This window comes from Anabrus simplex, chromosome 1 (assembly GCF_040414725.1).
Source record: "Anabrus simplex isolate iqAnaSimp1 chromosome 1, ASM4041472v1, whole genome shotgun sequence".
Lineage (NCBI taxonomy): Eukaryota > Metazoa > Arthropoda > Insecta > Orthoptera > Tettigoniidae > Anabrus > Anabrus simplex.
The window spans coordinates 17,641,587-17,668,396 of record NC_090265.1 but is presented as its reverse complement, the minus strand read 5'-3'; the positions used below and the strand labels follow the sequence as shown (position 1 = coordinate 17,668,396).

The 26,810-nt window shown below is 38.1% G+C and overlaps 1 protein-coding gene across 1 annotated transcript in view; it reads right to left on the bottom strand.

Annotated features, from left to right (window-relative positions):
* LOC136858052 (probable multidrug resistance-associated protein lethal(2)03659) overlaps positions 1-26,810 on the bottom strand; it is a 327,592-nt gene that overhangs the window by 226,279 nt on the left and 74,503 nt on the right. The window contains exons 7-9 of the mRNA XM_068229848.1: positions 20,590-20,728; positions 7,077-7,187; positions 5,391-5,621 (exon numbers count right to left, since the gene is read on the bottom strand). Of these exons, the coding sequence (XP_068085949.1) occupies positions 5,391-5,621; positions 7,077-7,187; positions 20,590-20,728 (481 nt within the window). The remainder of the gene's footprint in view (positions 1-5,390; positions 5,622-7,076; positions 7,188-20,589; positions 20,729-26,810) is intronic.

Below are 26,810 nucleotides of genomic sequence, written 5' to 3'. Positions count from 1 at the left end.
GGGCGGCGTACAATGGAGATGGTCGCGAGATTGGGATTAATGGTTATCAACGTTGGTAATGTGACAACCTGACAACCTTTCGGCGACCAGGGTGCCAGGGAACCATACCAGATGTAACCTTTGCTTCTGAAGACATTGCGTCTAGGATAACTGAATGGCAAGTAATTGAAGAATATACTGGAAGCGATCATCAGTATATCACTTTTCGTGTACTTCAAGAGACTCCGAATCTAAGGATTACCACGCCCAAGTCAGAAAGATGGAACATAGCCAATGGACAGAGAAAAATTTCATGAAGTAATACAGAATAGAATGGATTGTATGACGGATACATGTCACGGAGGCAAAAGAAGCATTATTGCTAATAAATGCGTGGAACACACCATGAGACTCCTTCAGCAAGCATGCGACGCATCAATGACCAGAATCAAACAACGGAGAGGCAAGCGTCCAGCATATTGGTGGAATGAAGAAGTTGCTGAGTTGAGGAAACAATGCCTGTGACTCAGACGAAGGATCCCTGATCATGCAGAGAGGATTGATGATGAGGCCGAGAAAGAACTAGACAACGTACCACCTTTTAAAATTGAAGAATTGATAACAGGAATTAATTCCCTTAGAAACAAGAAAGCCCCTGGTCCAGATGGTATTCCAGCAGAAGTACTAAAGGTGGCAGCCGAATTATGTCTCAACTGCTGTTGAGAATGTATAATCATTGTTTGAAAGCGGGAATTTTTAGCTTTCGTTGGAAGATAGCTAGATTGGTTCTGATCAGTATAGGGAAAACTGGGGGTTACAGACCTCTATGTATGCTGGACACTGCCGGGAAAGGTTTAGAGAAGCTCCTACAACCGAGAATACTATCAGCAGTCCGATTAGCTGGCGATCTATCCAACCAACAACATGGATTTCGCAGAGGTCACTCAATGCTAGATGCTGTGAAGGAAGTGGTGAAGACAGCAGAACGAGCTCAAACGGGTAATCATTATTCAAGGAAACTGACGCTTCTTGTGACTCTAGATGTTAAAAATGCCTTCAACTCGGCAAGATGGAGTGATATTTTGGAAGCTCTAGAAGAAACTTTCAAGCTACCAGAATATCTCATGTATATACTGCGAGACTATTTGAAAGACCGTACATTGTTATATGACACGGAAGATGGTCAGAGAAGAAAACGGCTCACAGCTGGTGCAGCGCAAGGCTCAATTCTCGGACCACACCTTTGGAACATCATGTATGATGATTTATTACGGCTGGAGATGCCAGAAGATGTAAAACTTGTGGGTTATGCTGATGATGTGGCTGCTGTGATAGTAACCCGTAACCTAGAGCTGGCTCAATTTAAATTGAATCAGGTGATGCGACGTGTCAAAGAATGGATGATAAATCACAAGTCAGAACTCGCAGATCACAAAACGGAAATTGTCCTCCTGACGAGGAAAAGGATTAATACTGTTGTACCGATGCAGATCGGACAGATAGCCATCGAAACAACTAGGAGCACAAAATATCTTGGTGTAACGCTTGATACTAAGCTTACATATTGGGACCACATGCAACGGGTAACAGATAAGGCAGCGAAAACCATGACTGCACTGAGCAGACTCATGGGAAATATCAAGGGACCGATATGTAGTAAAAGGCGGCTTCTCATGTCGATTGTTTAATCGATACTGCTATACGGTTCGGAAATTTGGGCTGAATCGTTAAAAATTGTGAAATATCGGAGAAGAATTGCGGCTGTACAACAGAGAGCAGCTTTACGAATTGCTTGCGCATATCACACAGTATCAGAACCCGCGATTCTAGTAGTAGCAGCAGTAGCTCCCATTGACTTGTTGGCCTTTGAAAGACAAGAAATTTGGCTCACACAAGAAGAGCTAGGAAGGAAAAGGGCAAAGGCTTTGGCTCATAGTCGCAGAATGCAACGATGGCAGACAAGATGGGAAGATGATTCTAGAGGGAAATGGACGAAAATACATTTTTTTATAGACCTGAAAATGTTACTGTATTTTGTCATTCCTTCTGAAAGGAATGTGGTTTCCAACTCAGATAAGCCGTCGCCTTCCAGAACGTCACAGGGTAAGTTGCGCTTTTGGGGAGTAAGCAGTTAGCCTCAGGAATGTTCAGTTTTGCTTTCTGGTTAGCAGCGAGATTGCTGAATAGCAGAGTGAACCTGTTTGTGCTTGTATTTTGCATTCCATTCAGAAGGTAGAAATGTATTTTGCACTGAGTAAAGTGTAGCTATTTGTCGCGTGGTACGGTAGCCTATATCTGGATTAGGAACATAATCGTTTGAAACTGACTAGCGTGGAGTATATTTGTCTTGTGAAGGCCTAGTTATGGACATGGAAAATGTGAAATTCCTCAATAACTCAATGAAGACAAAATTAAAATCTCATCAGAAAGTGGACTGGCATGAGCGCGCGGAGGTCGCGAATGTTGAAACTCACACCTTTGAGTTTCAACTCAATCACTCAAGTTGGTCGAAGTTTTGTTGATTCAAAATGGTGGCCAAAGTCATTTCTCGCAGTCAAATGTAATCTCCAATTCATTGTCTAAGAATATGACCAGAAAATAATTTTTAATAACTCACTGCTCTGAAATAAAAGGCTTCTACTAACATTTGTTTTAGAAAGAGTGTGGTTCGCAATAATACTGTGCACATGTTTCTATACAGTATTTGTTGTCTGGTGTTTTTCCCATCTTTCAATGTACAGGTATTTGTTTTTTGTAATCCCCAGCATATTTGTTCTCTAGTGTTTCTCCACACCTTTTAATACCTTCCTACAATCTTTAGAAATGGTAGATAGGCCTATAGTTTTCACTGAATTCGCAGATACATGACGTAAAATACCCTCATGTCGGAAAAAATCATATGTAGTGTTTCCAAATCGCTGTTGGATAGTTTTTATTTGTATATTCATTAGTAAGTTTTCTCGCTTAACACATTGTTTTTCCTTGTCCCCTGCAGAAACATCTTACAGATGTTTCACTGTACATACACACACCTACATTTAAGAGGGGAGACAAAAAGATAATTATGTGGCAATTATCGAGGAATTACACTCATATCTCAGGTAGCAACAATATTTGAAAGGGCACTAGGGAAGAGAATGAGGAAAAAGGTGAAAGGTGAAAGGACAATTGCAGGAAGAGCAATATGGCTTTCGAAATGGAAGAGCAACACTAGACCCCATCTTCATTATCAGGCAGTTAATGGGAAAAAAAACATTGGGAATATGGAAGAGATATGGTGATGACACTCCTTAATTTAGAAAAGGCTTACGATAATGTACCCACAGCGAAGATATGGAAACTAATGCAACAGAAAGGATTTGGAAAACAAATGATAGAATATGTACAAGCAATGTAAAAATAAAAATAAAAATTAAAAAAAAAAAAAAAAGAATTGTTACAGCAGTGTCCAGACACATCTGGGGAGGACAGAGTGGGTTTTTGAATGAAACTGGACTATTAAGTTTGCGAATCCTAGGGAGTCTTCCATTTTCATGCCCTTCCTGGCTCTTTTCTTTCTTTGTCCGATACCTTCATGTTTCAAAATATCGGGCACTTTCTGTTTCTCCCCTATAATTAGTGTTAATACAGGTTGGCTGCCCAGTTGTACTTCCTCTTAAAATAATAAGCAACACCACCACTTTTTTAAAATTTTTTTTTACAAGTTGCTTTACGTCGCACCGACGCAGATAGGTCTTATGGCGACGATGGGACAGAAAAGGGCTAGGAGTGGGAAGGAAACGACCATGGCCTTAATTAAGGTAGCATTTAACTGGTGTGAAAATGGGAAATCACGGAAAAACCATCTTCAGGCTGCCGACAGTGGGGTTCGAACCCGCTATCTCCCGAATGCAAGCTCTCAGCTGCGCGACCCTCACCGTACGGCCAATTTGCTCAGTTCTAACAGTAATAAATTATCTGAGTTGTAACTGTAAAGAGATGGCTTTAGATTTTTTTAAATATGATGACAGTAACCATCAAAAGTGTGTCTGTGTCTGCAGCTAATTTCCAATGTTCATTATTTCTACAAATGGGCACAAAGAACCTAATACCACACATGATAATCTGCACGTAACAGCTAGTCAATTAATAGTGCGGAATTCTAGCAGCCAAGTGCTTGCAAACATTGTACTAGAGAAGATAGCTGTGTACACAATATTACACTGTATTATCAATTATGTCAATGGCTGAGCACAGAAGAAGAACATGGCAGTACAGTCCTAATGAGCCTTGGCCTACCAAGAGACTGGTGCCCAGTTTAATGGAAACAGATTATTAGATGATGTGCGGTCAATGTGGTAGATACTACTGGCTGTTTTTTTTTTTTTAGAGACTGGGGCCCTTATCTCCCAATCAGATAGTTCCTCTCAGATCTTGTAATGATTAAGATGGAAATCCTGCAGGGCAGTATAATTAAACCTTTATGTTTTATTATATATATATAAATAAATGATATGAGTAAAAGACTGGAATCACAGATAAGGCTTTTTGTGGATGTCGTTATACGGCATAGAGTAGTACTGTAAATGATTTGGAGGATTGTGAGCAGCTGCAGGGGGACTTAGAGGTGGATGACAGATCGATGGTGAATGGGAGGAAAAGTCCTCTCAGTTTTAATTACTCACTGGAAGTATCTAAGTGAATATAAGAAATGATCTTCATTGGGGTAATCATATTAATGAGGTTGTTATGAAAGATTACAGATCTCCTCACATGGTTGTGAGGGTATTTAGGGGTTGTAGTAAGGATGTAAAGGAGAGGACATATAAGTCTCTGGTAAGACCCCAACTAGAGTAGGGTTCCAGCATATAGCACCCACACCAGGACTACCTGATACGAGAACTGGAAAAGATACAAAGGTAAGTAGCAAGATTTGTTCTGGGTGATTTCTGACGAAGGTGTAATGTTATGAAAATGTTGCTTACTTTGGGGTTGGGAAGACTTGGGAGTAAGGAGACGAGCTGCTCAACTAAGTAGTATGTTTCAAGATGTCAGAGGAGAGATGCTGTGGAACAACATTACTAGACGAATAAGTTTGAGCGGAGCTTTCAAAAATAGGAAAGATCACAATATGAACATAAAGTTAGAATTCAAGAGGAAATGGGGAAAATATTCATTTATAGGATGAGGAATAATGGACTGTAATAAATGATCCAAGGGGAATGTTTGATAAATTCCCAAGTTCTTTGAAAATGTTTAAGAAAAGGCTAAATACACAACTGTTAGGCAATCTTTCACCTGGGCGACAGCCCTAAATGCAGGTCATCGATTGACTAGTTTATTGATGTCACGTGGACTGAGTGGACCTTGTATCAAGATATTCAAGTGAACCCTTGTTTCCTTCTAGAGTTTGATTTACAATTGTTACAAACCTTCCCTGCTCCTACTTGGCCAGTCACAATCACCAGCTTCCCTCGGGGCACCTCCAGGTCTATCTCCGAGAGACTGTCGTCCATGTTATCAGGAGTCCACTTGGCTGTGGCCTTCTTCAGGACCACCATCATGTCATCCTTCTTCTCTAAGTTCGCAGCTGGGCCGTTGGAGACACTCTTTTCGTCGCTGGCAGACTGCGAGCTGTACACCTCATCATGGTGCATGAACGTCTACGAATACAAAACAATAAAAACACACACATAGATTATCATTATAGACTGTTATGATTGCGAGCATTCAGTCTGCAAACTTCAGTGAATTAACAAGCAGCTCTACAATCCTCTGTTTGCAACTAGATCTGTAGTCTTGTTAAGTTCTACATCTCATATCTTTAAATCATTAGAAACTTAGTTTAACCATCGTCTACTACTTTACTTTTTTTTACCATTTGCTTTACACCGCCTCGGTACGGACAAGCCTTATGGTGACAATGGCACAGGAAAGGGCTAGGAGTGGAAAGGAAGCAGCTTTGCCTGGTTATGAAAATGGGAAACTATGGAAAAACCATCTTCAGGACTGCCAACAGTGGGGTTTGAACCCACTATCTTTCCTGAATGCAGGCTCATAGCTGCGCAGTAAACTCGCTCAGTCGTCGATCCTCCACGGCCGTAAGCTATCCTCCTTTCACCTCACATGACCACATAACTGAAGCCAGGTTATAAGCACAGCTCCATCCATCAAGTTAATTCCTAGCTTAGCCTTTTCCTCCTCATTCTGAGTACCATCCTGTTATTATTCCATCTGTTTGTACCAGCAATCAATCATATTACTTTCAAGATACCCTCAATCTACCCAGCTTTTGCTCTCATAGAGCACAGCCAGCCTAGAAACAGAGGAATGTAAAGGTAGTTTCGTATGAGAGATCACTTCCTTCTTCCAAGGATTACACCTAACTAACACAGAATCAATTACTAGAAGTATTATTCTTGTGTCAGAAACAACACAGAGTTATGTTATTATGGGCCAAAAGTTGGCCTCATCCACTGCATTCTGGCTATTTATTGTTTAAACTACCTGACTCCACAAATTTGTAGGATAATAGACTGTGTTTACACTGTTAATATACTGATGTTTCAGCTACTATTCAAATCAGTCAGGACAAGGGTTACTAAAGAATAGTTGACATAGACATATTGTCTGCTGCTGTAGTGTAATGGTTAGCACTATTAGCTGCTGTCGTAAGGCATCCGGATTCGACTCCCGGTACTGTCAAAAATTTAAGAATGACAGAAGGGATGGGAGTGGACGCGGGCGTCCAAGAGCAACATGGTGGCATACAGCTGAAAAGGCCTTGAATAAAAACGGCATTCCAGTGGCGGAGACAGCCAACCACAGGGAGTACTCTCTAACGATCAACAGATCCGACCCTGAGTGATACTTGGGAGTGTCCACTGTGGGCACACATATGCTCAGGAAAGAAGAAGGAGGGCTGATATGTGATCAAAATGGTACATGCAGCTCACCTCTACTGGGACTGCACCAGGACCCGAGTTTACTATAGACATATTAACACTGTCATCACAGACTAATATGTGTGTTGCAGTGTTCACACCAATTATTCTTCCTTTAACAGAGAAAATCACTGCATTATAATTTTTCTAACACAGTCTACCTTTGTAACTCACCTCCAGTCGACGCAGTGACACCAAGGCCTCCGCAATTTCAGATATACCCCGCACAAACCTCTGAGCTATAGTCTGCGAGATCATGTTGAAGTACGCCAGCACGATGAACACCTGCGCATAACAAAGAAGACTCTGAGTACAGTCGGTCAATATTTCACCTTCAGCAGAACAATGGTTAATGTTGCATACAGAGAGATGGAGAAAGAACACCAGGACTTGCCCATACAAGGACATGAAGGATGTACTTAATCTTCTCGGATTGAGGACAGATGGTATCATCACTCCATGCATGACTTTCATACCTTTGTCTTCCCTTACCAATTACATATCCTTGTCATTTTGGCAGGAGTCACTAATAGTCTAATAGTCATTAATCACCTGTATTAATGACTATGAATACAGGACAAGCACAAAATGGGACAAAAAGTTGTTGTAACCACAAAGACGCTCACACAAGATGATGTCTAGTGTGTACACTATTTTATTTACAATATATATACACACACACACACATTAATGAACCAACATCTTGACAAACATTTGACTGCTACAGGAGCATGTCATCAGAATCACAACATCAGTTCAACACTTGACAAACGACTTCCACTAGCAACTCTTGCTAACAACTCAACTCCAACTCCCAAGACTGCCTCTTTATATACATTGCCTGGCCAGGCTTCTAGAAGAGTATGACACAATATGTTATCTCGTAATTTCTAGAGTCTTGAATAACCTATTTACAATGAATGGAATTTTCTATACAACTCTAGTGACAAGATGTGTTGTTCTGGACTATTACCGTGTGTTGCACAACATTGCACTGGATTTACAAATCATATTTACAGGTAATAATACATTGTATACTATTAATTACCGTACGTGTTCTTAGATCAAATAAACACTGAGCTCGATAGCTGCAGTCGCTTAAGTGCGGCCAGTATCAAGTATTCGGGAGATAGTAGGTTCGAATCCCACTGTCGGCAGCCCTGAAAATGGTTTTCCGTGGTTTCCCATTTTCACACCAGGCAAATGCTGGGGCTGTACCTTAATTAAGGCCACGGCCGCTTTCTTCCCACTCCTAGCCCTTTCCTGACCCATCGTCGCCATAAGACCTATCTGTGTCGGTGCGATGTAAAGCAACTAGCAAAAAAAAAAAAAAAAAAAATCAAATAAACTCTTATTAATATACATACAGCAGAAATATCATGACATAACCTCACATGTTTGTTACACAATACAAATCATACAACACACAAATAATATGATCATGATTTATGCCAAATAAAGTCCGTACATAACTACGTAAATAATAACAATAATAGTAATAATAATAATAATAATAATAATAATAATAATAATAATAATAATAATAATAATAATAATAATAATAATAATAGATGTATACAACTTCGTAGCCATGCCTCAGAAGTAATAATAATAATGTAACCTTCACTACAGGGGTTACATAAAACAAAGCACTAAACACAGTAAAGCGGGGAAGGTAAGAGCAACTACATAACATCAGAAACCACTACACACTCAGAAACATTAACTGAAATTACGCGGATCTCCGCCAACCAAAACATACGTAAATATCAGTAGGGCCAACTAGTGGACAATAAACCAGGAAGGTGGAAGGAACTACGACCTACTGAGGTCAAGGACATGGCTTAGGTTGCAGATTCGGAAATAATTTGCCGTGATCCTTAAATTTGAAAAAAAATATAATTTACAAGTGAAATTTTACAAATACATTCCGAAACCAAATCCACAAACTTGCAACTTACGAACTATAAGCTCCGTGATACACATAACTTAGAGGTTCTTTGATAATATCTACGTACAAGTTACAAAATTCCAAACCAACTATACATCTAGTTACAAATCCAGTTGTACAATGCAATTTACAGTGAAGTCAACGTACTCTCCAAAACTCTAGCGTACATCACGTGACACTGAACTACCAGAGGCAAACCCCAAGGTAAATATATCAAACTACAATCTATATATTTAGTGAAATAAGAAATGGGAATGCCTCGAAAACAAACAGGCAAACCCAGCTGAAAAGCTAAGGCGTCATAAATAATTAATTTGGCAAATCTAGGTTAGGCTAGGGCAGACTCCTATATGAAATAGCAACCGAACATTACGGAAATTTTAGCCAGAACGTAATTCAAGAGTGCTTACCCGAAGGGGGCCCATCCCAGAAGCGACGTGTTGCACACGGCGTAAAACTTCAGACAGACCAAGACAGACAAAACAGTCCGAATTATCACAAACGCTGCCTCGCTCTCTATATATAGGTAAACCCTGGCCTTGGAGTAGCCAATCAGAATGCATGAGTCCACCCATCCCCTTCTAGGTTCACCAATCACAACTCCAACTTTAGTCGCGAACTTAACCTACATTCTCGAATACGCGATCACGAACCTTCCATTTCCAGAACAGTCAGAAAATACATTCTAGAATACCTAACCAACAAAAGGCAACACACCCTGTTCAAAAATTATTTAACAAAAGTACTTCCAGTAAATATAGAACTGAATACTACTATTTACAAATACATATGTTACAAATATTACACAGTACAGGTTAGGACATTACAAATAAAACATTATATCATACTTTACAAATAAAGTCTTCAAAACACTCTTTCCACTTCCACTACATGTTCACCTGTGAATAATAATAATAATAATAACAATAATAATAATAATAATAATAATAATAATAATAATAATAATAATAATAATAATACAGTAGAGTCTGACCTAAACGGGACCTGGACTACGTCGGATCACCGAAAATGTCGGATAATACAGAATAACTTTGAAAATGAACTGAAACAGGAAGGCTATACGCTAGTACTATAACGACATGTTTTACGGTACTCTATTTATTGAATTATAATTGTACAGTACATGCAGTATTGAACGAAAACATTCCAGATGTCTTACGAAAAGAAACTTTTCTCCACAGATATTAAGCTGCCTAATGCCGTGCCGTTTTTTTCCACCGATCAAGCCACCCAGCACTGGCGGGAAAATTAGGGTCCCTTTCATTAAACTCCTTCTAGAAATACACAGCCTTTAACTGCAGAATGGGCCAGATATTGGCAGGCCCTTTTCCCGGTGTTGAGATAACCAAAGAAATAGTGCTTCACTTACTTTTTCGTACTCACATTGTTTCATTGTTTTTCTCTGCTCTGGTAGAGCACCACTTTTCAATTTCTTCCCTCTGTTTTTTCCAGTCTCCCACTGCAACACATCCAACACCATAATCTGAAGCCACATCTTGAAGAATTTCCCCTTTGCCCAGTCTCTTTAATGCACTCAACTTGTCTTCCATAAAAACAATCACTTTCTTCCATTTACTCGCTATACTCACAGAGGATATGAAGACTATAACATCCGCACCCAACCAATACTACAATGAACAATGACTGAAGACTCACTGCACCTGTCCTTGAGCAAAGAAAACCGTCCTACCGCCACTGGTCAGGCCAGTGTTTGTCCCATGGTCGCACCCTCCACAGCGGGTGTGCCTGAATTCAGTCTCCACCAAAAGATCACATTAAGTCTACCAGTGTCGGATAACACGGAATGTCGGATAAGCGAAGGTCGGATGAGCGAGACTCTACTGTAATAATAATAATAATAATAATAATAATAATAATAATAATAATAATAATAATAATAATAATAATAATAATAATAATAATAATAATAATAATAATAATAATAATAATAATAATAATAATAATAATAATAATAATAATAATAATAATAATAATAATAATAATAATAATAATAATAATAATAATAATAATAATAATAATAATAATAATAATAATAATAATAATAATAATAATAATAATAATAATAATAATAATAATAATAATAATAATAATAATAATAATAATAATAATAATAATAATAATAATTCAGAAAGAAAATTACGTTCAGACGTTCAGAAAGGATGAAACAGTATTGAGCTGACAAAAAGAAGAAAAACCTCCCTATACCTGACTAAGTAGTCCTATGTTGGCTAAGAAATTAAAATAATAAAATAATAATAATAATAACACCTACTAATCGAGCTCAACATATCCATTATTTACTCATGGGTTAGAGAATTGTTTCCAAGTTATACTAGTCCATTACACTTGCATCAAAGTGTTGTCTATTTCCATAACCCCACCCCTATATACAAACGAGAAAGATTAATACAGGTGATTAATGACTATGAATGCAGGACAAGCACAAAATGGGACAAGAAATCCACTGGGTCAATGTAAGTAAGAGACAGGAACAAATAAGTAACTCAAAGTAAGCAAAAATTTTAATCTGACTACCCTCAAATATTGCACACATGTGCGCTCTTATAGCATCAGTGTTCTCCCCAGAAATTTTCGTCAGCCAGGTCACAGGAAGGAGTAACCGGGCGGGGAATGTTACGTAGAAAATTAATATGATAACATTTCATTGTATTCCCCACAGGGCATTAATAGTAATATCAGACAGATAAACATTAATTGCACAATTGAGCCTTTTCAGTATTATTTTCATGAAGAAGACATAAGTGTATATTGAACTTCTAGTGTTCTACAGCTCATTTATAATCTCGTAACATCAGGGCTTACTACTCGGTTGCTGTGGAGTGTCATATGGGTTTGTGACGTCATGCGGAATCAAGCCTGCACGCGATTCCGTGCTCATCCAGACACCGCCCGCACACATTACATGATAGTCAACCTAAACATTTAAACTACGACGTAAGTGATACAATTATGCTGACAATAATGATATATCATTTACATAAACAATATTACACTATTTAGCCTACATTTTAATTTGGAGCACCCAATGACTCAAAATATGAATTAATATTGTGTAAATAACAAACATCTAGGTTATGTTAGCTGGGCGGTCTGTAAAAGCAGCAGGGCGGAGAACACTGAGCATTCATAACTTGCAGTGTTGTTGAGTCATCCCTCCATAGACTGGTTTGATGCAGCCCTCCATGCCACACTATCCTGTGCTAAAATTTTCATTTCTACATAACTGCTGCATCCTACATCTGCTCTAATCTGCTCATCATATGGTCTACCCCTACTGTTCTTACAGCCTACACTTCCTTCAAAAACCAACTGAACAAGTTCTGGGTGTCTTAAAATGTGTCCTATCATTCTATATCTTCTTCCTATTGAATTTAACCAAATCAATCTCCTCTCACTAATTTCATTCAGTATCTCTTCAGTTGTGATTTGATCTATCCATCTCACCTTCAACATTCTTCTGTAACACCACATTTCGAAAGCTTCTATTCTCTTTCGTTCTGAGCTAGTTATCGTCCACGTTTCACTTCCACACAATGCCATGCTCGAGACAAAAGTCTTCAAAAACGTCTTTCTAATTCCTAAATCAATGTTTGAAGTGAGCAAATATCTTTTCTTAACAAAGGCCTTCTTTGCCTGTGCTAGTCTGCCATCGTTAGTTATTTTACTACCCAAGTAACAATATTCATCTACTACCTTTAAGAATTAATTTCCTAATTTAATATTTCCTGCATCACTTGTCTTCATTCGACTGCACTCCATTACTTTTTAAATTTATCTTGTACTCCTTACCCAAGACTCTGTCAATACAATTCAGCAATTTCTCGAGATCTTCTGCAGTCCCAGATAAAATAACAATATCATCAGCAAATCTCAGGGTTTTGATTTCCTCTTCTCGGATTGTGATTCCCTTCTCAAATTTCTTTTTGATTTCCTTACTGCCTGTTCCATATAAACACTGAAAAGTAGGGGGGGACAAATTGCAACCTTGCCTCACTCCTTTCTGGATTGCTGCTTCTTTTTCAAAGCCTTCGATTCTTACCTCTGCAGACTAATTTTTATACAGATTGTAGATAATTCTTCGTTCTCGGTATCTGATCCCAATCACCTTCAGAATCTTAAATAGCTTCGTCCAATCAACATTATCGAATGCCTGTATGTGGGCTTGTACTTCTTAATTCGATCCTCTAAGATCAGACATCAAGTTGGATTGCTTCACGTGTTCCTACATTTCTTCTGAAGCCAAACTGATCTTCTCCCAACTCAGTTTCAACTTGTCTTTCCATTCTTCTGTAAATAATACATGTTAAAATTTTGCAGGCGTAAGATTCTAAATTAATGGTGCAGTAGTTTTCACACTTGTCAGCACCGGCTTTCTTGGAATAGGTATAACAATATTCTGGTGAGAATTGGATGGCAATTCTCGTGTCTCATACATCTCACACTAAATGTAATAAACTTGCCATGCTGATTTCTCCTAAGGCAGTCAGTAATTCAGAGGGAATGTCATCAATTCCAGGTGCCTTGTTCCTATTTAGGTCACTCACAGCTCTGTCAAACTCTGACTTCAAAATTGGGTCTCCCATTTCATCAGCATCAACAGCCTCTTCATGTTCCAGAACCAAATTATCTACATCTTTACCTTGATACAACTGTTGGATATGTTCCTGACATCTTTCTGCTTTGTCTTCTTTCCCTAGAAGTGGCTTTCCATCTGAGCTCTTAATATTCATACACCTCCTTTTCTTTTCTCCAAAAGTTTCCTTGATTTTTCTGTATGCAGCATCTACCTTTCCTTGGACCATACAACCTTCAACATCCTTGCACTTCTCTTTCAGCCACTCTTCCTCAGCTGTCCTGCACTTTCTATCCACCTCATTCTTTAATCGCCTGTATTCCTTTTTGCCCTCTTCAATTTTTGCGTTCTTGTACTTTCATTGTTCATCAATCAGGTCTAGTATCTCCTTAGTTATCCACTGATTCTTAGGTGATTTTTCCTTTCTTTCCATCATTTCTTTAGCAGCCCTAGAGACCTCATTCTTCACGACTGTCTATTCTTCCTCTATTGTGTTTCCTTTAGCATTTTCATTTCATCCCTCTGCAACATGTTTGTTGAAACAGTCCCTCACACTCTTTTCTTTCAACTTGTCTAGATCCCACCTCCTTCCATTCCTTCCTTTCTTCAATTTCTTCAATTTTAAGTGGCATTTCATGACCAACAAATTGTGGTCAGAGTCCACGTCTGCTCCTGGGGAAGGTTTGCAATCCAACACCTGGTTTCTGAATCTCTGCCTAATCATTATGAAGTCTATTTGATACCTTCCAGTATCTCCAGATCTTGTTCATGTATACAGCCATCTTCTGTGGTGTTTGAGCCAAGTATTAGCAAGAAATAAATTGTGATCAGTGCAGAATTCAACCAGCCAACTTCCTCTTTTATTCCAATCAATCACTACTGATCTGTATTTAGGGCAGTCGCCCAGGTGGCAGATTCCCTATCTGTTGTTTTCCTAGCCTTTTCTTAAATGATTGCAAAGAAATTGGAAATTTATTGAACATCTCCCTTGGTAAGTTATTACAATTCCTAACTTCCCTTCCTATAAACGAATATTTGCCCCAATTTGTCCTCTTGAATTCCAACTTTATCTTCATATTGTGATCTTTCCTATTTTTAAAGACACCACCCAGACTTATTCGTCCACTGATGTCCTCCCACGCCATCTCTCCACTAACAGCTCAGAACATACCACTTACAGAGACATCTTCCACCTTTTTGATACTTATATTTGCATTTTAGCAAATTAATTAATTATATACAGTACATGTTTCGTTCTTTTTAAGAACATCTTCAGCTGTTGCATAGCTTAGGTGAATTACTAAGTTTTTAACCATTTAAGTACATTACAATCAGGTACCTTGTTCTGACCAAAAATCCTGCTCTATCTGCCAACGTACTTCACTTATACCAACTGCATCTAACTTTAGTCTGTCCATACCTCTTTTCAGATTTAAGAAGAACAAGGTACGTGATTATAATGTACTTAAATGGTTAAAAAAATAATTCACCTAAGCTATGCAACAGCTGAAGATGTTCTTTAAAAGAATGAAACAGGTAGGCCTACTGTATGTAATGAATTAATTTGCTAAAATGCAAATATAAGTATCAACAAGGTGGAAGATTTTTTATTGTTTTAAGTCTCTGTAAATAGGATTTGATATGGAAAATGAAGCTGATTTCTTGCAAACATACCACTTAGTCGAGCAGTTCGTCTCCTTTCTCCGAAGTCCTCCCAGCCCAAACTTTGCAACATTTTTGTAACGCTACTCTTTTGTCAGAAATAGCCCAGAACAAATCAAGCTGCTTTTCTTTGGATTTTTTCCAGTTCCTGAATCAAGTAATCCTGGTGAGGGTCCCATACACTGGAACCATACTCTAGTTGGGGTCTCACCGGAGACAAATATGCTCTCTCCTTTACATTCTTACTACAACTCCTAAATACCCTCATAACCATGTGCAGAGATCTGTACCCTTTATTTACAATCATATTTATGTGATTACCCCAATGAAGATATTTCTTTATATTAATACCTAGGTATTTACAATGATCCCCAAAGGGAACTTTCACCCCATCAACACAGTAATTAAAACTGAGAGGACTTTTCCTATTTGTGAAACTAACAACCTGACTTTATCATCATGCTATTGCCTACTGTCCATCTCACAACATTATCGAGGTCATTTTGCAGTTGCTCACAATCTTGTAACTTATTTATTACTGTGTACAGAATGACATCATCTGCAAAAAGCCTTATGTCTGATTCCACTTTTTTACAAACAAAACAAGATTGTTCCAATCCAAATTTTTCTACTGTATTACCTTCTCTTCCTTGGCCTACCACTGTATTCCAGTCTCCCATCACAATTAGATTCTCGTCACCTTTCACATATTGTACTAAATTTTCTCTCTCTTCATATGTTCTTTTGATTTCTTCATCATCTGCTGAACTAGTAGGCATATAGACCTGCACTATTGTGGTGGGCATTGGTTTGGTGTCTATCTTGACAACAATACTCCTTGCTGGTCGTTGTAGCTTACCTGCTGCCTTATTTTCTTATTCATTATTAAACCAACTCCTGCATTTCTTCTGTTTGATTTTGTGTTGATAATTCTGTAGTCGCCTGACCAAAAATCCTGCTCTATCTGCCAATGTACTTCACTTATACCAACTGTGTCTAACTTTAGTCTATCCATCTCTCTTTTCAGATTCTCTAACCTACCACAACAATTAAAACTTCCAACATTCCACACTCCAACTTGTAGAATGTCAGTATCCATCTTGCTGATGATTGCCCACTCTTGTGTGGTCCCCACCCGGAGATCCAAATGGGGGACTATTTTACCTCCGGAATATCTTACCCGGGAGGAAACGATCGTCAGTACATCATTCATACAGAGAGCGCTGTATGTCCTCGGGAGTTAGTTACGGCTGTAGTTTCCTGTTGCTTCCAGCCGTGTAGCAATATCAACACAGCTAAGCCATGTTGAGTATTATTACAAGACCATATCAGTCAATGATCTAGACTGCAGCCCTTGTAACTTCCGAAAGGCTGCTACCCCCCTTTCGATGAACCATTCGTTAGTCTCATCTCTCGGCAGATACCCATCCGATACAGCGATACGGTTGCACCTGCTGCTCGGCAGGGACATGCAAGACTCCCCACTGTGGCACGGTCACATGGTTCGCAGGGGAAGAACTTGTGGTATCCAGTAACAATCAGACCTACTTGGTATTAAAAAATATAAAGAAATACAGAAAATGTTTTATATATATACAGAGTGTAACTAAATACTGTATGTGGGAAAGGTCCGGGGATTCGATATAGAGGACCTGGCAACAAGCAGAATGTATCCTGTAAACATATGGTTTATTTCCTTCCGTTTCCATGTTACAGTCATTGTTTGTGGTGTACATAACACAGACCACTTCACTATGCAGGTTGGTCATATGTGTAGGGCACACATGCCACGTGTAAGTTTCATCCCTATTCAAGTCTGTGTGCATTTGTTTTGCATTCAAAGCCATGTGATGTCAGTTGCTAAACACTTCCACACAGGTCATAAGCTAGAGTGTTATCAGTTGCTACTGATTGCACGTACAGTACAAGTCGTGATACAATGGGGTACTGGAATCAGGAAATGACAGACATGCCCTTCTGTATGGACGGGCTCAGTGTAACGCAAATGACGCACGGCGTTGGTATGCGGAACACTTTTCTAATAGACGTTTATCAAACAACAAGACGTTCCAAAGAATACATGAGCGTCTTTGCAAAACAGGCTCGTTTAGCAGACGTGTTGCTGATAATGGATGACCTAAGAGCACAAGAACACCTGACACAGAGGAACAAGTTCTCAACCATATTTAGGAAAATAGCAGGAGCAGCACCAGGGAATTAGCGGCAAGGGTTGATGTGAGTCGCAGAACAGTGTGGAGGATTCTACAAGAACAGCTCCTTTATCCATGTAACTTTCAAATATTCCAAGGTCTTAGTGCAGCTGACTTTCCACCAGGGCATTATTTGTACCTGGTTATGACAAATGTGTATTCAGGAGCAACATTTCCACTCTGCTATTCTGTTTACCAATGCTATTCTGCTTACCAGAAATGGAGTGCAGGACTTTCACAATATGCATGTTTGGGCATATAAAAATCCCAGAGAAGTTGTGCAAACCAGACATCAACAACAATTCAGTATTAATGTTTGTGCTGGAATAATAGGGGACACATTAATTGGTCCTTTCATTTTACTGGGAACATTGACAGGAGCCTCACACTGCGCCTTTTTAACAAATGATTTACATGGTTTGTTGGAAGACGTTCCACTGGATTTAATTCAGCGTATGTGGTTCATGCACAATGGAGCACTGTCTCATTTTGCTCTTGCTGCTAGAGCAATTTTACATCAGCGATTCCCAAACAAATGGATAGGTTGTCAGGGACCGACACCATGGCCTGCTTGTTCTCTCGATCTCAATCCAATAGACCTCTACTTATGGGGTAATTTGAAGGCCACTGTGTGTGCCACACCTATTCATAATGTGGGAATACTGCGTCAGCGAATAGAGCAAGGGTGTCAGCAGATACAACAGATGCCCGGAATATGGGAATGAGTGAGACAATCGATGATGCGACGCATAGACGTCTGCATTACAGCTCGTGGTAGCCATTTTTAGCACCTTCTGTAAGGGAACTGTAAGTAGTAAATTACACTTTATCAACACAAATGACCAACCTGCATGATGAAGTGGTCTATGTTATGTACACCACAAACAATGCCTGTAACAGGGAAATGAATGCAAATAAACCATATGTTTACAGGACATGTTCTGCTTGTAGTCAGGTCCTCTATTGAATCCCTGAAACTTTCTCACATATTTATTTACACTCTGTGTATATCTTTTTCACTGAAACTACAAATTATCCTTTTAATTATGCAACCTATAAAACTAAGTTTGAAAATAATAAATGAAAAAAATGTTGCATCTGGGACATTTTGAAAATTAACCAAATTGTTTTTATAAGACATTCTGTTTTGGAAATATTTGCTCTATTAAGGCAACATTTTCTTAATTATAGCCATATTAATCAACTTCTAGGATCAGTTCTCTTCAGTCTTCACATCCACATCATGCCAGATCCAACTCAAAGAAATTCCAATATGTAGATGGCCTAGCAATGATCTCACACATAGCAATTTATAATTCGTTTTTCAACCAATACCTGTTGATCTTAGAGATCTATAACAAGACAGCAGTTAACGATAGTTCATTTTATTGTGTAAAAAGTGTTCCCAACTATAAACAGTTCAATGCCATCGTACGAGGATTATGCTCATCGTTCCATACGAACAATCATTCACAGCAACGTATCACCAACAATTCATATCATTCACCTTCACATCAAGCTATTTTAATATCACCAAATGTTTTAATAGACATATTATATTCTTACTGATCATTTTTTTTATTGTTGTAATTAGTTTTATCATTGTATTAATAGACGTTTTTACATTATATGTACTGGGATCAGGGCCCTGACCTACCTTGAATTAAGTTATTTTGGCTGATGATGCTCACAAAGCATGAGCGAAACATGTCCTGTTTTTGATATATGTTAATGGTTTTATCCTAAACATAAAGGATTACTAAGTATTGGAAAGGTGGTTTTTATTATTGTAACAAATTCTAATAGGTAATATGATGTTGGTAGAGGAGTTTTTCATAGTGTTATGGTCATGTGGCTGCATTTTTGTGGATTGGGGGTAAGTTTCCAAGTACAGCACCAGTTCGAGAGGGCATTAAGTGAGGACTGTAGGAGAGGTTCTGAGGTGCTTACATGAAGTGACTCCAAGTGCTCTGGACTCCTTGTGTCGTACGTACGACGCTGTAACTGGTGTAAAACCTTCAATTATTATGTTTAATATATTTTAATCATAGTTTATTTTATGCTAAATTATCTTTTATTAAGTGTTAAACATTACTAGTATATGGTTTCTCTGTAATTATGTAGTATAAAATTGAAAAACCTCAAATACGTATTGTATAACCTAAAAATGTATAGAGTCGAAAGCTGTAGAAAATTTCATTCATCATCATCATCATCATCATCATTTCCCTTTATCCAGCTGTAGCCGGGTAGGGGCAAATATGGTTCCTCTCCACTTTCTTCGGTCTTTCCACCACTCCTCCTCCAACACTGTGTCCCAGTCCAGGTTTCTTTCTATAATGCTGTGTTGGATGGTATCCTTCCATCTCAATCGTGGTCGTCCATGGCCTCTCCTTCCTTGGATTTGCATTTCCATCACCTTTTTTGGCATTCTTTCATCGCTCATTCGCTTTCTGTATATTAGACTTATTGTACTATATTTGGTATAACAGAAGGGTTCTGGAAATTTACAGTAAGGTTTTATTATCCAGATACATGTAGAAGCATTACGAATGTTGTAGATATTTCCATGTGTATTTTTAAATAGCGGAGAAAGTTCGAGTACCCATTCGACTAGCTGGTCGATCGATGTTTCGAGTGTGTTCCATGAGTGTTGTAAGGATCCTTCCAAAGGTCAATCATTCTAGATGGCTGATTGAATAGTATAAATATCGAGCTGTCAAGTCAGCCAGGCAGTCAGATCATTGGACTTGAGTGAGTGAGGCAGGGAGAGAGTATGTTACAGTGCTGTTGACATCTGTACTTGACAGGGTAGTCCGCTATTGAGTGCTGTATATAGTGTCATTTGCTAGTGTGTATAATTGTGTGTTGTGACGTACAGTGTAAATAAAGTAATTTGTATAAGGAAGTGAACGTGTTCTCGTGTGATATTTAATTACGTCAAATAAAATCGCAACGTAGAACGATAAATTGGCAACCGTGACAGGACACTTCAAGACACAGCAATGAAGATCGAACAAATGACTGTGGTGATGTTATGGAAAGCCGAAGTTTACCGATGACACTTGTAACATGTATTAATATGCAGATTTGATGACGACTACGATGATGATAATAGGCACTAGTGTTCCACCATCTTCTACACAAATGAACTTCTCATGTCTACATTTCTTGACTTTCTGACACGGAACTCTACCCAGCCAGCCTGACACTAAAATAAACACTCACCTTGTCCACCGTCATGGGTCGGTCTGCATAGACCATGGTAATTAGCGTGCAGAATACAGCAATCCGAGGCGTGAACAGAACAAACATCATGTAGACACCTCGGATGTATGAAGTCTTCGTCACAGCTGTGATCTCCTCGCTACAACACAAAATCGCATGATGATCATGTATAGCTTATGGACTGTTTTCAATCTTTCTGAACCCCATGTGACTAATTTCAGAACAGAATTAAGAACCTGAGTTGTATAGAAGTTGTATACATATTAATGTTTAGGAAGTATTTTGAAGTTCATACCAATATTTATGAAAGGTGACAAGAAGGTATGTGATAATTACTGAGGAATTATGCTCATAGCACAAGAAATAAACATAATTGAAGGTATACTACAAAAGGGAATCAGAAGAAAGGTGAAAGTATAAATAGAAGAAGTGCAATGTGACTTCAGAAATGGAAGATCAATACTAGACCCAACCTTTAGTATGAGACAATTGATGGAAAAGCAGTGGGAATGTGGAAGAAAAATGGCGATGACATTCCTTGACTCAGAAAAGGCATACAGTAAGAAAAGGTACAGAAAGTCACAAAACAGACAGGATTTAGAAAACAAATGATCAAATACATGCAAGCAATGTATGTCGATGCAGTGTTCAGACCACTGTGTGTTTGTTCAGCAGAATGTTTTCAAAATGTAACTAGAATAAGAGAAGGAAGTGTGCTGTCACTATTGTTCTTCATAATGATAAAGAATGAAATTGTGAAGCACACAATTGAAGAATATGGAGGCAGGAAGATGAATGAATTTTTTGGTGTGCGGCGCAAACACAGAAGAAGTATAAGGTCAACTGGTCATGCTGACTGATTATATTGTAACTGTACAAGAGTATGATCCCTAATTTTGGGTTAGGAAATGTTTGTATATGACTCTCCCAGTTTTAGGTTAGGAAATTTTTGTAAAATAATTTGTAATATAAAATAGTAAACATCATGTGAGTTTTTAATTTAAGATGTAAGGACATAATACTGTAAGAAGAATGTGTAGTTAGGGAATATTGCATACGTTCATCATTATATTTTGTATAAATTTCTGTTTGGGTAAGAGTCTGTAAACATGGCCTAGCAGTAAAGATTGTGCAACCAGGAAGACAGCGACTATATCGGGAAAGACGGTTGAAGTTGGTTGAAAGTGTTGCAACATGCGGTTTAGAAACGTGCAAGATCGCTATTTGCAGATCGGCAGCCTGGTTACCAATCTGAAAGCTCTGATTTCGAGCAAAGTTGCTTGAAGATGTGGAAGTGGTAGTGTTGTTTCATATGGATTTTAGCAGAGACTACGCTACATGGAGCGAGCCTATATATATATATGTGTGCGTGCAACGAATGTTATGGAGTGATGGACGAAGCATATTGTGCATGCATGCTACGAGTTTATTATTATTACTGTACACGACTATTGCGGTTGCTGATCATTGCTACTGAGGTTGATGATCATTGCCACTGCAAACTCTTTGCTGTACGAGTTCTTCACGGGTGCATTACTCGTAAATTCACATTCCCGGTGAGCGATTGGTGGAAGATGCTACATAGTGTTCTTTTGTAAGTAAGACTATGGATTATTCCTCGCCGAGGAAATGCACATTGTGGGCTGTCATTTTTATGTGTAATTTGTAGGTAATATGTTGTGCACAGAACTAATTACAACTTGATGAAAACGTAGCCCAAGTGTTTGTTACTTGCTCATTCTTTGAATAATACAACATGCTTGTCATTATTTATTATCAATCAATCAATCAATCAATCAATCAATCAATCAATCAATCAATCAATCACTACTGATCTGCATTTAGGGAAGTCGCCCAAGTGGCAGATTTCCTATCTGTTGTTTTCCTAGCCTTTTCTTAAATGATTGCAAAGAAATTGGAAATTTATTGAACATCTCCCTTGGTAAGTTATTCCAATTCCTAACTTCCCTCCCTAAAAACTAATATTTGCCCCAATCTTTCCTACTTTTAAAAACACCATCCAAACTTATTCGTCTACTGATGTCCTCCCACGCCATCTCTCCACTGACAGCTCGGAACATACCACTTATATCTCAAATATTATTACAATATTATAAGCCCACCTGTTCAATACAATACAATATGATCCACTATTTCATATGGACAAAAAATTTTATACATAATACATAAAAGTCAATGGTACATGTTTCACCCTCCTTACGGGCATCATCAGCCTATATCAATCTTAAAAATAATACATGTAGAGTCATTCTAATCTTATAAATTATAGGTTAAATGTTGAAAATGATTTCGTAAAACATTATACAATAACATCTAAAACAACGATAATGCACCAAAGTATGTTAAAAGAGAGTAAATTAACAGTTTTGAAGATTAAAACGTGATTAAACATGAAATTTTGAGAGTTTAAAACTAAAATGGATCCTTTTTTTATAATATCATTAAGACTGTGATGGCCTTGAGTGTAAACACAATCATCAAAGGGGGATGTTTCTTCAATTCCCAAGTTGAATCCAAGATGGTAAAATCACTGTCACTTGGATTCAACTTGGGAATTGAAGAAACATCCCCCTTTGATGATTGTGTTTACACTCAAGGCCATCACAGTCTTAATGATATTATAAAAAAAAGGATCCATTTTAGTTTTAAACTCTCAAAATTTCATGTTTAATCACGTTTTAATCTTCAAAACTGTTAATTTACTCTCTTTTAACATACTTTGCTGCATTATCGTTGTTTTAGATGTTATTGTATAATGTTTTACGAAATCATTTTCAACATTTAACCTATAATTTATAAGATTAGAATGACTCTACATGTATTATTTTTAAGATTGATATAGGCTGATGATGCCCGTAAGGAGGGTGAAACATGTACCATTGACTTTTATGTATTATGTATAAAAAAATTTGACCGTATGAAATAGTGGATCATATTGTATTGTATTGAACAGGTGGGCTTATAATATTGTAATAATATTTGATACATACATCAACTTCAATACGGAACCAAAATGAGAATAGTTACTTGTAACATACCACTTAGTCGAGCAGCTCGTCTCTTATCTCCCAAGTCTTCCCAGCCCAAACTTTGCAACATTTTTGTAACACTACTCTTTTGTCGGAAATCGCCCAGAAAAAATTGAACTGCTATTCTTTGGATTTTTTCCAGTTCCTGAATCAAGTAATCCTGGTAAGGGACCCATACACTGGAACAATACTCTAATTAGTGTCTCACTAGAGACAAATATGATCTCTCCTTTACATCCTTACTACAACCCCTAAATACACTCATAACCATGTGCAGAGATCTGTACCCTTTATTTACAATTCCACTTATGTGATTACCCCAATGAAGATCTTTCCTTATATTTATACCTAGGTATTTACAATGATCCCCAAAAGGAACTTTCAATCCATCAATGCAGTAATTAAAACTGAGAGGACTTTTCCTATTTGTGAAACTAACAACCTGACTTTTATCCCCATTTATCATCATACCATTGCCTACTGTCCATCTCACAACATTATCGAGGTCATTTTGCAGTTGCTCACAATCTTGTAACTTATTTATTACTCTGTACAGAATAACATCATCTGCGAAAAGCGTTATCTCTGATTCAACTTCTTTGGTACACATATCATTGATATATATAAGAAAACATAAAGGTATAATAATATTCCCTTGAGGAATTCCCCTCTTAATTTTTACAGGGACAGATAAAGCTTCACCTACTCTAATTCTCTGAGTTCTATTTTCTAGAAACAGAGCCACCCATTCAGTCAGTCTTTGTCTAGTCCAATTGAACTCATTTTTGCCAGTAGTCTTCCATGATCCACCCTATCAAATGCTTTAGACAGGTCAATCGCGATACAGTCCAATTGACCTCCTGAATCCAGGATATTTGCTATATCTTGCTGGAATCCTACAAGTTGGGCTTCAGTGGAATAACCTTTCCTAAACCCAAACTGCCTTCTATCAAACCAGTTATTAATTTTGTAAACATGTCTAATATAATCAGAAAGAATGCTTTCCCAAAGCTTACATACAATGCATGTCAAACTGACTGGCCTGTAATTTTCAGGTTTATGTCTATCACCCTTTCCTTTATATACAGGGTATACTATAGCAGCTCTCCATTCATATGGTAAAGTTCCTTCGTGCAAACAATAATCAAATAAGTACTTCAGATATGGTACTATATCCCAACCCATTGTCTTTAGTATATCCCCAGAAACCTCATCCATTCCAGCTGCTTTTCTAGTTTTCAACTTTTGTATCTTATTGTAAATGTCATTGCTGTCATAGGTAAATTTTAATACTTCTTTAGTATTAGTCACCTCCTCTATCTGGACATTATCCTTGTAACCAACAATCTTTACATACTGCTGGCTGAATACTTCTGCCTTTTGAAGATCCTCGCATACACACTACCCTTGTTCATTAATGATTCCTGGAATGTCATTCTTGGAACCTGTTTCTGCCTTTAAGTACCTATATATACTCTTCCATTTTTCACTAAACTTAGTATGGTCACCAATTATGCTTGCCATCTTGTTATCCTTAGCTGACTTCTTTGCTAGATTCAATATCCTAGTAAGTTCCTTCAATTTCTCCTTACTTCCACAGCCATTTCTAACTCTATTTCTTTCCAACCTGCACCACCTTCTTAGTCTCTTTCCTTCCCTGTTATAATATAGTGGATCTTTACCATTCCTTACCACCTTTAAAGGTACAAACCTATTTTCACATTCCTCAACAACTACTTTCAACCCATCCCAGTCTGTTTACATTTTTATTTACCGTTATTTTACCGATCATAGTTACTTATTAAAAACTCCCTCATGCCTGTTTTATCAGCCATATGGTACTGCCTAACAGTCCCAATTTTAATCTCTTCCTTTCTTTCACATTTATTTTTAATTACCACAAAAACAGCTTCGTGATCACTAATACCATCTATTAGTTCGGTTTCTCTATAGAGCTCATATGGTTTTACCAGCACCACGTCCAGAATATTCTTCCCTCTAGTTGGTTCCATCACTTTCTGAATCAGGTGCCCTTCCCATATTAACTTATTTGCCATTTGTTGGTCATGCTTCCTGTCGTTCGTATTACCTTCCCAATTGACATTTGGTAAATAGAGATCACCTGCTACAATCATGTTCCTTTCCTTATCGTTTCCCACATAGCTGATTATCTTATCAAATAATTCTGAATCAGCATCTGCGCTATCCTTTCCTGGTCTGTACACTCCAAAGACATCAAGAGATGAGCCTTACCCCTAGAATTTTGTTTTTGTTGTCTTTAACTTTTTCGTAGCTTACAAATTCTTCTTTCACGAGAATGAATACTCCCCCTCCTACCATTCCTATCCTATCTCTACGATACACCCTCCAGTTCTGTGACAAAATTTCTGCATCCATCATATCATTTCTCAGCCATGATTCAACTCCTATTACAATATCTGGTAAGTATATATCTATTAAATTACTTAATTTTATTCCTTTCTTTACAATACTTCTACAGTTGAGCACTAACAGTTTTATGTCATCCCTACTTGATTTCCAGTTCCCTGTTCCCTTAACACTGCTGCCTAGGCCACCTGTTTCCCTGAATGTACCTCCCTATAACCCTTCTAAACAAATTTCCTAACTTATATGTACCACTGCGGTTTAAGTGAAGGCCACCTGAGCGCAGATCATTATCTCCTACCCAGCCATTAGGATCTAGAAATTCCACTCCCAGTTTTCCACATACCCACTCCATAGTCTCATTTAAATCCCCAATCACCTTCCAGTCAGTATCCCTCCTACATAGTTATTCCAGTGATAACAAACTTCGCTTCCTTAAACTTAACCCATGCTGCATTTACCATATCCCACGCATCCCCAACTATGTTGGTACTTATACCTGCTTGTCTTACGTTGTTAGTACCAACATGAAACACTACCACCTTCTCCTTTCCCTCCTCCTTCTCTTCTACTTTCCTCAACATCTGCCTTAACCTAATTCCTGGATAACCCTCTACCCTGGTACCCTTTCCTCCACACACTTTCCCGACATGTCTAACGATAGAATCCCCCATGACCAGAGCCTCAACCCTACCCACCTCATTTGATACCCTCCCCTCCTGGTCAGCCCTATCTTCTCTCACTGCTGCAGAAGCTACTTCCTCCTTCCTTTTCTCCATCCCATGA